We start from the raw sequence: 15,133 nt of genomic DNA, 5'->3' as shown, positions 1-15,133 counted from the left end.
AAACAGAGAAAATACACGGTATTCAATTTATTTGAAATTGTGGTTCATTTTTTGTCTTCTTCTTCTTCTTCTTCTTCTTCCTCGTCGTCTTCTTTTTCTTCTACTTCTTCTTCTTCCTCCTCCTCGTCTTCTTCTACTTCTACTTCTTCGTCTACTTCTACTTATTCCTCTTCTTCTTCTCCTACTTCTACTTATTCCTCTTCTTCTTCTCCTACTTCTACTTCTTCCTCGTCGTCTTCTTTTCCTTCTACTTCTTCTTCTTCCTCCTCCTCGTCTTCTTCTCCTTCTTCTTCTTCTCCTCTTCCTCCCAGAACTGGTCATCCCGGCCACGGGGAACGTCTTCTACGCCATGTCGTCGTCCAGCGTCGACTTCCTGCTGAGGAGGAAAGGCGGGAGCACTCCTCTGACCTCGGAGTCCATCGAGACCAGCGCCACTTTCCCTCGGATCAAGGCCAAGGGCAGGAGGCTGGTCAGGACACTATTTTGACGTCCAACTTTGTCCACAGGGACGTTTTTATTTTTATTGTTATTTTCTCGTCAGTGAATGTGGCCTTCCAAAACATGCCTTTTCCTCCCTGTGGCTCCTTACACAGCTTGTTCTACCAAAAACACCAACACCAGGACCAGGTCTCCACCCCTCCGTCCTCCTCTCCTCCCAACAGTCCTCCTTTACACCCATAGGGAGAGCAATGGAGGCCTCGTGGTGCTCCGGCTCTCGAGTCCCAGTCAGGGAGCGACTTGATTTGATTTTCTTTCATTCCTACTCGATGAAAAATATCTTCTTCTTTTTTTTTTTTAAATGCTCACAGCCGCCAGGAAATACCACCCCAAAAAATGTAATCGCATTTAATTGTTCGTAACTCACCTGAGATGCCGGAGGAGGATGAAGGGAAGTGTGTTTCCACGGGGAAGAAGCTGAATGAAAAGCCTGTCAGGCACACGGGAGGACGCCCGAAGAACATCACCGGAGAGAAACACTGGAGCACGTCCAATGAGGCATCTATATATATATATATATATATGTATATGGGTGTTTTGTATATATGTATATATTTTGTACGTCTGTATGATGTCATTGTGTTTACGCTGGCGAGGAGCTCTGGGGGGTCCACGTTTCCAAAAAAGGTTAGAGCGAGAGTCATTATTTCTGCTTTGACTCATTTCATTCAACACAGTCTTAAAGCTGCATTAATCAATACAAATGTATTAGATTAATATTCATATTGTGGAAGGCGACGCTTGTGTTGACGACCCTAAAAGGATCTTCCCCTGCAGCTCAAGAGACATTTTTGGCCCTTTTTTTTAGCGCTTTAAACTTCCTTCATGGTTCCTTCTCATCGCTGTCATCACCCCGGTTAGCATCTAGCTGGTGGAAAGAAGTCAAACAAATATCTTTTAAAGATACAAAATGTTTAAAGTCCAAAGTAACTCCAAAAATAACTCATAATATTATTATTATTATTATTATTTAATTCAGTTTTTTTAATATAGCCCAATATCACAAATGTGCCTCAGAGGGCTTTACAATCTGTACACATACTTTACATCCCTGACCTTTGACCTCACATCAGATCAGGAAAAACTCCCAAAAGAAATAGAACAAAAAACCTTTCAGGAGGAAAAAAAGTTAAGAAACCTTCAGGAGAGAAACGTATTCATTATTATCATTATTATCATCATCATCAGAAGGACCTAAATACAACTCCAGATGAATGCTGAATGAGTCCCTGTCGTGACTTTACACGCTGTCATTCAGCTGGTTTGGAGTTCTTCTGTCCCCTAGTGGCCACAAGTTGATTACTGCAGCTTAAAAAAAAAAAAGTAGCACTTTGAAAGCTTGTTTCTTTGCTTCAGTTAAACTAAAGCAAAAGTCCAGATGTTTTCCAGGTCTGAACGTATGGAAAGAGAAGGAGCACAACTTAAATCCTGCCGGTTTCATCTCCACTGTTTACATACTTCCTGTCACGCGTCAACACGTCAACTTCAGTGTCGGTTTCAAACAAACATCTTTTTTCTTTCGTTAGATTTTTTTAAATCTTGGGACTTTATTCTAAAGGTCTGGCCTCTGGTCGCGTCCGCTCGGTGCCGGTGAGGCCTCCTCGCTGGCTGAGGCGCACAGCGGGGACCAGGGAGGGGGATTCTGGGTAATAATCGATGACGTGTGCTGGCGGTGTGCCGAGCTACTGATTGTTTTTTAGTGCCTTTTCTGGACCAGGATGCACGTCTTCCCCCGTGTTTGCATTAGAATGTATCCGGTGTACCTCACATCAAAAGCTCTTTATGCACTACATACAGTATGTCCTATTTTTGTGGTAATAAATTTACTTTTATATGAATTGCTTTTGACTGATGTGCCATATTTCACCTTCAAATACAGGCAGATGTGTTTCGAGTAGAGTATCCCGTGGATATAATACATACAGTGGAAAGCATTAAGACCCCTTTAAAATGTTCACTCTGTTTCATTGTAGCAATTTTATAAAATCAAAAAAGTTCATTTTATTTCTCATTGCACCCCATCTGGACAGAAAAGAACAGAAATGTAGACATTTTTGCAAATTTATTAAAAAAGAAAAACTGAAATATCACATTCCGTACCCACTATATACAGGACTGTCTCAGAAAATTAGAATATTGTGATGAAGTTCTTTATTTTCTGTAATGCAATTAAAAAAACAAATGTCATGCATTCTGGATTCATTACAAATCAACTGAAATATTGCAAGCCTTTTATTCTGATTTATTGCTGATTATGGTTTACAGCTTAAGAAAACTCAAATATCCTATCTCTAAATATTAGAATATCATGAAAAAGTATACTAGTAGGGTATTAAACAAATCACTTGAATTGTCTAATTCACTCGAAACACCTGCAAGGGTTTCCTGAGCCTTGACAAACACTCAGCTGTTATAAATCTTTTTTTTTACTTGGTCTGAGGAAATATTAAAATTTTATGAGATAGGATTTTAGAGTTTTCTTAAGCTGTAAGCCATAATCAGTAATATTAAAAGAATAAAAGGCTTGCAATATTTCAGTTGATTTGTAATGAATCCAGAATGCATGACATTTTTGTTTTTTTAATTGCATTACAGAAAATAAAGAACTTTATCACAATATTCTAATTTTCTGAGACAGTCCTGTATATATATATATATTAAAAAAGAAAAATAGAAAATATATTAATATTATATATATATAAAATATAATATATTACAAAGAGAAAAATATATTAATATTATATATCAAAAAATATTACCTGTCTGAGTATTATTCCACAGTTAAGATAGTTTTTGTATATGCCCCATTATATATATATATATTTTATATATATTTATTAAAAAAGAAAAAATGAAATAGCACATTCCATACCCACTGTATATATATATATATTATATATATTAAAAAAATAAAAACCATTAATATTACATCTCTAAAAAATATTATATACATTTATTAAAAAAGAAAAACTGAAATATGAGAATTAAAATGAACTTTTTTGATTTGAGCAAATGACTGCAACGAAACAAAGAGTAAATATTTAAAGGAGTCTGAATACTTTCCCTACCCACTGAACATTACTATCATTCCTCGAGAAAAGAACACGTCTCTTTATTTGGGGTCTTTTTATTCAGATTCAAGACATCCAGCATCTTCATCTTAAATCAAAGAATGTGACACAGCTATACAATCGAGGAGACGTTAATTTTTTTTTTGAAAAACAAGAGTTCTGGTGTAAAATGTGTGATACGTCATATTTACTTTTACACGCAGATCAAAGCAGACAAAGTTGAAGGCAGCGCCGACTCTTTAATACAGACACTCAAACTAATGCTTTCATTCAAAGAGGCACTTTGAGGTTTTTTGTGTTTTTCCAAAATACTAACGCCATATTTCCCAGAAAGCCCTCTGCTTCCTGTCAGATGTGACGAACTGTCCTCCTCCAGCGTAGTTCTGTGTATTAAGTTTGAAGACGAGGGTGCAGCCGCCCTGAAGGCAGCCCATAATCATTTGTAGTAATAAAAAAAATGTTGTGCCTTAAAGGCCCCCAGAGGAACACACTGCCACGAGACGATCAAGATTGTAGTTTTTCCAGAGCTAAACTGGTCATAAATAATCCCGATAGAATTTTTTTTTTTTACTTTTAGTCTAAATTTACTCTACTGGCTGGAAAGGGTATTGCATCAGTGTCACGTGTGCAGATAAAGTGTGAAAGTAGATTTGTGTCGATATTACGCAAACAACAAAAATGTTGAGTGCAAAATTTATCATTTGAAAGTAAATTAATTGTTAGTTTTGCTGATGAAACTATAATGTGTTCTGAAAATAAAAAATATAAACTCAAAATGAAAACATTTGCTCTAAAAAAAACTAAAAATTCGAGTTTCAACCGCAAAATTAACAATTAATTTACTTAAAACGAGAAATTTGCTCTCAAAACCTTTTTATTTTTGCGTAATAAAAACACCTACCGACAATCTACCTTCACAATAAAGACAAGCATCTACTTTCACAATAGAGACACAACTCTACCTTCATAATAAAGACATAACTCTACCCTCAATATAAAGACACAACCCTACCTTCACAATAAAGACACAACTCTACCTTCACAATAAAGACACACATCTACTTTCACAATAAAGACACAACTCTACCTTCACAATAAAGACATAACTCTACCCTCAATATAAAGACACAACCCTACCTTCACAATAAAGACACAACTCTACCGTCACAATAAAGGCACAACTCTACCTTCACAATAAAGACACACATCTACTTTCACAATAAAGACACAACTCTACCTTCACAATAAAGACACAACTCTACCTTCACAATAAAGACATAACTCTACCCTCAATATAAAGACACAACCCTACTTTCACAATAAAGACACAACTCTACCTTCACAATAAAGACACAACTCTACCTTCACAATAAAGACACATGAAAAACTCTAAAAAAGCTCCACAGAAACCCGTAAAGACAATGAAGTCAAGACTAATACTGAAGTAATACATTTTTAAAAAATGTTTACAAATATATCTATATATATATCTATATACATATATATATATATGTATATATAGAGAGAGAGATTTGATCAGACATTAAAATAGAAGATATGATCTCAGCCCCCCCCCCCCCCCCTCAACACTGGACGGTCCCTCCTCCGCCACAGGCCTGGCACTGCAGCGCCGCCGCGCGGTAAGCCTTCCACACCGCGGGGTCCCGCCGGCACAGCGTGCCGCCGCCCCGCCTCTCCTCCGCCTTGTTGCGGTTGATGTCGCCCACGCACACCCAGCCCCCCCCGGACACCGCCCCCTCGGGGCTGACGGCCCACTTGGAGTGGTCCTGGCTGGTCTTGAAGGGGCCCGTCTGGCCCGGGTTGAGGACCTCGATGTCCAGGACCTTCCAGCCCAGAGAGCAGTCGGAGGGCCGGATGCCCGAGGAGCGGATCCAGAACTGGACCAGGAGGTCCGAGCCGAGGCTGGGGGCCACCCAGGAGTGGTACAGGTCTGAGGAGACGGACGGGGAACACGGGTTTTTATTTTTATCTCTATCTTTTATTTTGAAATGTTGCTAATTATTTAAATGCGACACACCAGAGAAAAACGGCCCCTAAGAAATATAATTTTGCCCCTGATGTCACTAGGAGGGGTAAAAAATGCCCCATAATTTTGATAATTTAATAGTTTTGTTTGTTCTTTGTTGTGTGTGTCCTATCTGTACTTTCTGCACTAGGTAGGTAGACAAAAATCAATAAATATAATTTGTAACTATAAAAAATCAAAGAAATAATTTATAATTGTTAATAGTTGTTTACAAAAATTCATAATAATGAATAACCAACAACAAAAAAGAATAACATTGAATATAATCGTCTGATTCTGATTGTTTTTTGTTAAAAAATCTAAGAAAACACTTTAAATCTGTAGACTACTGCCTAATAGTCTTATTACTGCCTAATAGTCTTATTATTGATATGTTTATGACAGTTGCTAATATCCTGAAAGCCTAAATAAGTATATTTCTGATTTTGAACAAAGGTTAAATGTTATTTCACAAGTTTAAAAAAGTGCCCCAATTTATTTTTAAATGCTCCAGGATTTCCGTCAGTGGGGGACAACGACCCCTAAAGAATCAGTAAAGTCGTCCCGGTGTGTGCGTGTGTGTGTGTGTGTGTGTGTGTGTGTGTGTGCGTTTGCCTCTCGGTGAGGCAGCGACTCGATGATCTGAGTTCAAGCGAACGCTCCAGAGGTCGTACCGTTGTTGAAGGAGGCCCCCTTGGCGAAGCTGATGAACTCGGCGCCGCCCTGAGAGGTCAGAGTCACGCTGCGGTTGGACGCCGGCTTCGCACTCGCAGCCGTGCGAGCGGGCGGCGGGTGTCGTATCTCACAGACGGCGGCCAGGGCGGGCGCCGCGGCGGCCAGGGCCGCCGGGACGCCGCAGTCGTACACGTTGGGCTGATTGATCTGCAGCTGCTCTCCTGCGGCGAGGAACACGTGAGAGGGGGGGGGCTAATTAAAAACATAAACAAGCGCTTTGACACGCTGGGTGTCATCGTTATCCCCCGGATACGGCGTGTCACACGGCGTGTCACACGGCGAGCATCGCAGAGTCGTGAGAGATGCATGCCGCAGTGTGAGAGCCGATATCGCTATGGTAACGCACCCCAACCTAATGCCATTAGCCCGGGCAATGCCACAGCAACGACTGTGGCCGACGTCCGAGCCTGCCAAGTGTGTGTGTGTGTGTGGGGGGGGGGGGGGGGTGACGACACGTGTTCAGGGCCGCTTACCTGGGCTCTGCATCATCTTGTTGGAGTCACGTCAATACCTGAGTGTATTATTATGTAGGGTCTCTCTCCCTCTCCTCTCGCTCTCTTTATCTCTCCCTCTCCACCTTGCTCTCTCTATCTCCCTCTCTCTCTCTCTCTCCAGCTCTCCCTTTCTCCTCCCTCTCTCTCTCCCTCTCTCTCTAGTTCTCCCTTTCTCCTCCCTCTCTCTCTCCCTCTCTCTCTCTCCTCCCGCTCTCCCTCCCTCTCTCTCCCTCTCTCTCTCCAGCTCTCCCTCTCTCTCTCTCCCGCTCTCCCTCTCTCTCTCTCTCTCTCCAGCTCTCCCTCTCTCTCTCCTCCCGCTCTCCCTCCAGCTCTCCCTTTCTCCTCCCTCTCTCTCTCCCTCTCTCCTCCCTCTCTCTCCCTCTCTCTCTCCTCCCGCTCTCCCTTTCTCCTCCCTCTCTCTCTCTCTCTCTCCTCTCTCTCCCTCTCCTCCCGCTCTCCCTCCAGCTCTCCCTTTCTCCTCCCTCTCTCTCTCCCTCTCCTCCCGCTCTCCCTTTCTCCTCCCTCTCTCTCTCTCTCTCTCTCCTCCCGCTCTCCCTTTCTCCTCCCTCTCTCTCTCCTCCCACTCTCCCTTTCTCCTCCCTTTCTCTCTCTCTCTCTCCCTCTCCCTCCAGCTCTCCCTTTCTCCTCCCTCTCTCTCTCCCTCTCTCTCTCTCCTCCCACTCTCTCCTCCCGCTCTCTCTCTCTCTCCCTCCAGCTCTCTCTCCCTCTCTCTCTCTCTCTCTCTCCACCAGGAAGACTCGTGTATGTATATTACGTGTCCTCGTAGGTTTCTTGTGGCATTATAGCCGGCGGTCGATTGCGCAACAGTCCGATACGATGGCGCGTCGTTTAAACTGAGTCTCTGTATTTTCAGTTTTTCCCCGACTGTCGCTCGTCCGACCGAGTGTGAAGTTGTTCTAGAGAACTCATCAACTCCCAACGAGTTTAAAAAGGAATTATTTTGGGAATAAATTACAATAATAATATTAGAATAGCAGAGGAATGAATCGTCATCAGCTCCCAGCTCTTATATTGCAAGTGTGACGTAACACCACCATCATCCTCCTCCTTTACATTACATGTCATTTAGCAGACGCTTTTATCCAAAGCGACTTACAATAAGAGCATCAACCTAGAGTAAAAACTAAGAACAACAAGAATACAGGAAGTAACATTTCCTCAACATAGTCGAACTACAAAAGTACCACAATAAGAGCTATTTAAGTGCCACTGAAGTGCAAATCTGTCTTTTAATCCAGATATAGTCGGAAAAGGTGTGTTTTCAGTCTCCGCCGGAAGTCAGTCTCCTCCTCCTCCTGCAAAGTGTCTCACCGATGGTCTGGAAGCGGTCGAGCGGGAAGGTAACGCAGAGGAAGTTCTGCCCGTTGGTCACGCCGCTGTCGGGGTAGTAGTAGCGTCCCGCCCGCCGCGCGGGGGGGAAGTGAGGCGTGCTGTGGATCAACCAGAAGCCCTGCTTCTTATCCAGCAGGACGACACCTGAGGGAACAGAGATGCAGAGCGTGTCAGCGATAAGCGGCGAGCTTCCCTCGAGTCGAGGATGGATAAACACAGAGGAGCTGCTCAGGTATCAGAAGCTGCTGGTCCCTGAAGGAGACATTCCTACGATGAAGAAATATCAACAACTTTTGCCCCGAAACTAAAAAAAAATACCGAGAGAATTACAAGAGATTTGTTTTGGTACTTTTGGAGTTGGACGTAAACTGGATTAACATTTATTTCATATGTATTTTTCCGTGTGTGAATATATGGACGAGGGGGTCATACACGTGTCGACCAATGGGTGTCCAGGAAAAAATGTTTTAAATATCGGTGTGAAACATGAAAAAGTGAGAAAATGTCGTATTTAAACTCACAAAGAGGATTCCAAAGCATTGAGTAAATAACCTAAAATGACTCAAATGAATGAGAGATGATAGTTTAAAATGAAAGAATAAACATTTATGTCTTTTAAGTTGAGGTGCGTTCACTAGCAGCGCGGAAAATGTGCGCTGCGAGTGTGAAAGAGCGTGTGTACGCCGGCTTATATTCTGAGCGTCATTCTTTTAAAAACATATTAATTATTTAAAACTCTGCGTAAATGCAATTTTTTTTTGCTCAAATTTTCAGGACTTTTCCAAAACTTTTGAGATTTCATTTTTTTAAGGACTTTTCCGGACCTGGAAATAACCATTTAAAATAAAATTCCATGACTTGTCCAGGTTTTCCATGACCGTACGAACCCTGATGGAACACACGGGGTATGATGGCGTTTGATTTTAGAAATATGTCTTTTTTTGTACACACTCGCCCCAAATCTGTTAGATTATGAGTCCAAAAGTCACCTTTTGTGTGCCCCCCCCTCCCTCCAGGGTCACCGACGCCCCCAGTTGGCCTCTGGTCATTGTAAAGGATGTAACCCACCTCGGAGTTCTGTGAGGAGGAGAAACACACCAGCACCACACCGTGAAGTCGGAGCTGTATGATCACACATGGTTTTCTCCGACGTCGAAACAACGATATTATCACAGCTGTTGAGAGACGAGTAACTCTCACTTCCCGTTTCTTCATCTGATCTAACATGTCAGAGGCGTTCAGGCTCACCGCGGCGTTGACGAGTCTGCTAAATAAAATGAGAAGTCTGCAGGGAAACAGCAGAGGCAGGGAAAACCAAATCCAATGTGCTGACGTCTGGAAGCAGCCAGAAGTTTACAAAACATGTTTAAAAGGGTAAAAACCTAAATTTTTGAGAGCTTGCATCTGGAATATTTACCTCAAACATTGTCAAAAAGAGACAAATATGTAATAAATTTACTTCTGGTGGCAAAAAGACTCCCCAGGAAATGTGAAGGCCCTCTAGGGGTCCGTGAGATTTGTTTTAAATATATTTAAAATGAGCCTCCGTTAAAAAAGCCTTTGAAAATAGTTATTAAATAAATATTCAATACAATATAAGTGGAAGTTCATAACTGGTATTATATATATTATATGCAAAATATTGCGTATTACATCTTTTTTTGTTTTTACCAAAAATTGGTTACATACGCAACAACTCATAGACCTGAACTAAATGAATGAATGTACAATAGAGAATAGATCCCTCCCTAGTTATACTGTCCATTGTTTTTTTGTTCTTTTCTGTCTCTTTTGTTTTTTATCCTATATTTTACACTTTTTTGCTATAAGTATGTATATAACTAAAATTAGCATCCTCTAAAAATCTGCACATGCAACGTCAATTATCTGAAAGGCATCTGTAAATGTCTAATTGATGCCTAAAAGAAGAAAAAAAAGAAAAAGAAAAGGGTAAATACATCTACTATTAATACTCCAGGTAGATTTAAAAACCACTCCGGAAAAAGATAATGAGGATTCAGATCAATGTGATAAAAACTTTGACTTTCTTATGGCCGTTTCACATGAATCATACATGCATAATGAGGAATATTGAAAAAGGGTGAATAACCGTAACACGGACCCGTCCCTGTGAGTACAGCTGTCCCACCGTCCGGCCCAGAGCCGCCGTGGTGTCGTTCACCGTCCCCGTCCCGTTGGTCCATCCCTCGCTCCCCTCCTCCATCAGGAGGTACAGCTCGCCCCGGTGGGGGGATTTACCGCCGTGTCCTTTCGGCAGCTTGTACATGTAGTACCTGACACGGAGAGCGAGACAGGAAGTGGAATCCGAGGAAGACAAAAACTGCCGTTTACACTTTTATTAAGTCACCCAACAGGGCAGGAAACAAACACACGATGAATTTATATATATATATATATATATATATATATATATATACACACACAAAGAGTGCTTTGTCCAGGACTATTTATCAATGAATTACCAATCAACAGCATCTCCTTGGTCGTTGTAGCAGGAGATTGGGGAGCTGTCGCCCCCTAGTGGCACACAGAAGATCAGCAGGGAAAGGAACAGAAGCATCTGAGAGGAAAAGACAGATTTATATTAATTTTTACAAATGTATGCCATCTGTCATGTTAGCATTAAAAATGCTTTAATGATTAAACAATTTTAAATGGTCTTAAAAAGAGGTTACAAAAGTAATAGCTGCCAAATGTAGGCTACTTAAAATACCAAGTAAAGTAAAAGTACTCACAATGACCCCTTTCAGAATAATACATCGATACCATACAATTTAATTATAATGACTGAATATATATGCACCTTAATCAATCAATTTCTACTGTATACACCGCTGGGAGGCTTAATCTCAAACAATATGCATCTGAACTATTTGTTTGTCTGTATTTTACATTTAAAACGTATGTAAAGTAACTAAAAGATATCTCATTAATCTATAGGGGCTAAAAGTACAATATATCTATTATATATAATATATTTCAAGTTGCGTGCAATTGAAAAACTCAAATTTAGTAAAAGAAGAGCTCGAAACAGGTACTTGAACGCAGCACGTCACGTGAGTTAAACGTGCTTTCTTCTTGCTGACTGGTCGTAAACCAGTAAAAATAAACGTTAAAGAAACGTTAAAGTCTCTAAAAGTCCACGCAAAGCTTCATTTAATGAACCAGGTCTACGTACCGCGGGCGGACTGCGCTTCCCCTCCTCCATGTCCGTGAATCTCCGCTTGAAGACGCGCCGCGGGTCCCAGTTTCATCTTCACCCCGCCAGGATGGGTGAGTGACGTCATCAAATCTTGACGCTTTCTTCAACAACAACAACAAGCTCAGTCGGGTTTTATTTTTCACTAAATAATATTTAAAAAGTAGGGAAACATCGAGAGACTGAAAAATAATTAGGTTAAACTCATTTATTTTTGAGAGGAAAGTTAAATTTAAATGCTCCGGAAGCTCCTCGCGCGAGTCTTATCCTTCTTTAAGAGGCCTGGGTTTCAGTCACGTGACCGGTGGGCGGGGCTACACAGAAATATGCGAATCCTTAAGTATGTAAACAAAATCTGACTCAAAGTACTTAGAACAAGCACATTAAAACTGACAAATCAAGAGTAGAGAGTACTATTATTATTAACATGAGTATCTGAAAACATAGGTATATATATATATATATATATATACAGGACTGTCTCAGAAAATTAGAATATTGTGATAAAGTTCTTTATTTTCTGTAATGCAATTAAAAAAACAAAAATGTCATGCATTCTGGATTCATTACAAATCAACTGAAATATTGCAAGCCTTTTATTCTTTTAATATTGCTGATTATGGCTTACAGCTTAAGAAAACTCTAAAATCCTATCTCATAAAATTTTAATATTTCCTCAGACCAAGTAAAAAAAGATTTATAACAGCTGAGTGTTTGTCAAGGCTCAGGAAACCCTTGCAGGTGTTTCGAGTTAATTAGACAATTCAAGTGATTTGTTTAATACCCTACTAGTATACTTTTTCATGATATTCTAATATTTAGAGATAGGATATTTGAGTTTTCTTAAGCTGTAAGCCATAATCAGCAATAAATCAGAATAAAAGGCTTGCAATATTTCAGTTGATTTGTAATGAATCCAGAATGCATGACATTTTTGTTTTTTTAATTGCATTACAGAAAATAAAGAACTTCATCACAATATTCTAATTTTCTGAGACAGTCCTGTATATACAGTATATATATATATATATAAATATAAAGTGGGCACATATATGTAAATAAATACATATATACATCTATATATTTATATATATCTATATATATATATATAGATATATATAAATAAAGCGGGCATATACGAAAATAAATAATAAATACAAATCTTAACTGTGGAATAATACTAATAGACAGGTAATACAATTAAAAATGAACACAAAAATATATAAATTCAAAAACAATTAAGTCTTAACTGTGGAATAATATTAATAGACAGATGATCATATTAAAATGAGTTTTGCCTTCATTTATGCAGCACATATATTCTTCAAGTTGTTGAATATAAGTCGATATGATATTATATTTCTTTTATTTCAGACTTGTTTGTCCATATACCAACAAACACAAATACAACAACAATATATAAAATACAGTACGGGTGCAGTTAAAAACACTTCCAGAAACCAGAACAATACCTCGATCACTCTGCGTGGGCTCAGTTAAAGCTTTTATAATTACACTTTTTGAGTCATTTAAATGTAGAAATACAATTCTTCGACACGGCGTGGAAAGTGGAAACATCACGAGTCACAAACACACGACTTGCAAGATTCTAAAAGCATCCTTAAAGGCCACCTGAATTATTTACTGACATTATTTGGACAATTCACAATTGCATCAGACATAACACACAGATCGCTATTGTGTTTTTTTTTTACAGTTAATACCATCAAGTGGCATATCAATATTTTCCGAGGCTTGCAAAAAATCATCTTCTATAGGGGCAACGCTTGATGATGTATAGGGGCAGGAAGCTACTGTATACTGTATCAATATCCAAAAAGCTGGTTGCGTGACAGGATGACTCCTCACGAACAGGAAATGCATCATGACCTTTGACCTTTAGTGAACTCATAGATCTAACAGACAGAAACGCACGACCTTCGGAGGCGAGACTTGGGTTCTTCTCTTCGACTCATTCGTCTTCTCCTCCTCATGTGGAGTGGTGATCAGATTGCGTTCACTTGCTCCGTTTGAGGAAGTGACACCGTTTCCTCTCGTCACCTCGAACTTTACCGAGGCAGAGCCACCGAGACTTCCTCAAAAAACATTTAGTCTGAGCTGAGAAGAAGAAAAACACATCCGAGGAGCTCAGATTATTGATTATGGCGCGCAGCATTTATATATATCACGAGTTGGGACTGCAGCAAATATACGGTCAATGCATTGCTGCTGATAGTGAACTTCAGAGTTAATAATATATTTTAAATATATGTCAAACTGTCTTTGAATGAGTCCTCTCACACAGTGGTTCTCAAGTGGTGGTACGTGTACCCCTGTGCGGGTACGTGAAGGCCCTCTAGGGGGTCCGTGAGATTTGTTTTGAAAATATTTAAAATGAGCATCCATTAAAAAAAAGCCTTAGTTATTTAATAAGTATTCAATACAATATAAGTGTAAGTTCATAAACTGAATTGTATATATTATATCCAAAATATTGAGAATTACATCTTCTTTCTTTTTTTACCCAAAATGCTTTGCAATGGTTAGGGGGAACTCGGCTGAAAAAATATTTCACATAACTCAAAAAAGGTTGAGAAGCGTTGCTCTAATATATCATAACATCCCATGACGTGTAAATCTCCTCTTCTTCGCCGTTGGAATGATGTGACCTTCAATTAAAATGACAAAACTTGAGGAACTTTAAGATAACGATAACACCTGTTTTCAGTCCATAAAAAAAATATATATATATTTAAAAAAGGAACACCTTTATCTCACTCCCTGTTTTTGATTAATGTGCAGAAGGATGTTTGAAAGATTACAGACACACATCCCGACTGTGGGAACGTGCCTCTGCGAGGGGACGACGATTACAGATGACAGTAAAATGTTTCACACACAAAATAATCAGAATGATGGTTTCATTAGAGCTTTTTTTTTTTTTTACGTCAAAATTGAATAGAAAAGAAAATGGATCAGATAAACATGTGTGTTTATTTTCCAGAGGAGAATCATCCATTTACAGCTAAGCACTGCGTGGCCTTGGAGCCATTATCTCCTACAACACCCGTCCGTGGTGCGTTTAATGTCCGCTGTACAAACCAAGGACACGCAATAGAGATCGGCAGACGACCTTCCTCCACATGAAGACCCGGGAACGAGCACAAAATCATCCGAGCGCTCGTCACGAGAGCTCAATGAAATACAAAAATGTGGCGAGATAAGAAAAGAAAAAAGAAAAAAAGATATATATATATATTATATGTATATATACACATATATAATATATATAAATGTTTATAATATATATACATATATTATATATAATATATGTATATATACATATATATATAATATATATATATAATATATGTATATAATATATATAATATATACACATATATATATACATATATAATATATATATATTATATATAATATATGTATATATACACACATATATATACTATATATATATGTGTGTATATATACATATATAATATATATATAATATATGTATATAATATATATATATTATTTATAATATATGTATATATACACACATATATATATATATATATCTGCTGATCCTATTTGCAAGGAAAGTAAAAGACGAACTGGCAGTAAACTTAAAAATCTCGTTATTAAAAGCTCAAACGTGAGCGTTCTTTTTGCACTGACCAACACTGCATCATCATCATCATCATCATCAACAACAACAACAACACACTTATTT

At 39.1% G+C, this 15,133-nt stretch overlaps 3 protein-coding genes across 6 annotated transcripts in view; 1 reads left to right on the top strand and 2 right to left on the bottom strand.

The window, feature by feature from the left end:
• The window catches only part of rgl2 (ral guanine nucleotide dissociation stimulator-like 2), a 36,175-nt gene extending 33,835 nt beyond the window's left edge, over nucleotides 1-2,340 (top strand). For all 4 annotated transcript variants that reach the window (XM_056444206.1, XM_056444205.1, XM_056444204.1 and 1 more), the window contains 2 exons: nucleotides 312-469; nucleotides 594-2,340. In XM_056444206.1, the coding sequence (XP_056300181.1) occupies nucleotides 312-469; nucleotides 594-860 (425 nt within the window). In that variant the 3' untranslated portion in view covers nucleotides 861-2,340. The remainder of the gene's footprint in view (nucleotides 1-311; nucleotides 470-593) is intronic.
• Nucleotides 2,341-3,607: 1,267 nt separating this feature from the next.
• Nucleotides 3,608-11,458, bottom strand: dnase2 (deoxyribonuclease II, lysosomal). The gene is made up of 7 exons (XM_056444223.1): nucleotides 11,377-11,458; nucleotides 10,661-10,758; nucleotides 10,300-10,471; nucleotides 9,167-9,254; nucleotides 8,157-8,321; nucleotides 6,270-6,491; nucleotides 3,608-5,520 (listed from the first exon to the last, which is right to left on the bottom strand). Exons 1-7 carry the CDS (start codon nucleotides 11,404-11,406, stop codon nucleotides 5,153-5,155), a joined length of 1,143 nt encoding a protein of 380 aa, XP_056300198.1. The 5' UTR covers nucleotides 11,407-11,458; the 3' UTR covers nucleotides 3,608-5,152.
• A 3,527-nt stretch (nucleotides 11,459-14,985) lies between these two features.
• The window catches only part of LOC130212927 (G-protein-signaling modulator 1), a 2,580-nt gene continuing 2,432 nt past the window's right edge, over nucleotides 14,986-15,133 (bottom strand). Inside the window, exon 5 of the mRNA XM_056444244.1 lies at nucleotides 14,986-15,133. This exon is cut by the window's right edge and continues 220 nt beyond it. The gene's annotated coding sequence lies outside the window, so the exon portion shown is untranslated.

Source organism: Pseudoliparis swirei, chromosome 22, assembly GCF_029220125.1.
Source record: "Pseudoliparis swirei isolate HS2019 ecotype Mariana Trench chromosome 22, NWPU_hadal_v1, whole genome shotgun sequence".
In the NCBI taxonomy this organism is placed as follows: Eukaryota; Metazoa; Chordata; class Actinopteri; order Perciformes; family Liparidae; genus Pseudoliparis; species Pseudoliparis swirei.
This window is presented reverse-complemented; position numbering and strand designations above follow the sequence as displayed.

Bases quoted from the DNA above. Each gene is read 5' to 3' on its own strand.
- dnase2 (XM_056444223.1), bottom strand. From the start codon at position 11,406: ATGGAGGAGGGGAAGCGCAGTCCGCCCGCG. The intron at 10,472-10,660 runs GTAATTCATTGA...TCTCCGTGTCAG, and splicing joins CAAGGAGATGCTGTTGATTG to GTACTACATGTACAAGCTGC. The intron at 8,322-9,166 runs GTGACTTTTGGA...CTGTTCCCTCAG, and splicing joins GAGGGGGGGGCACACAAAAG to GTGTCGTCCTGCTGGATAAG.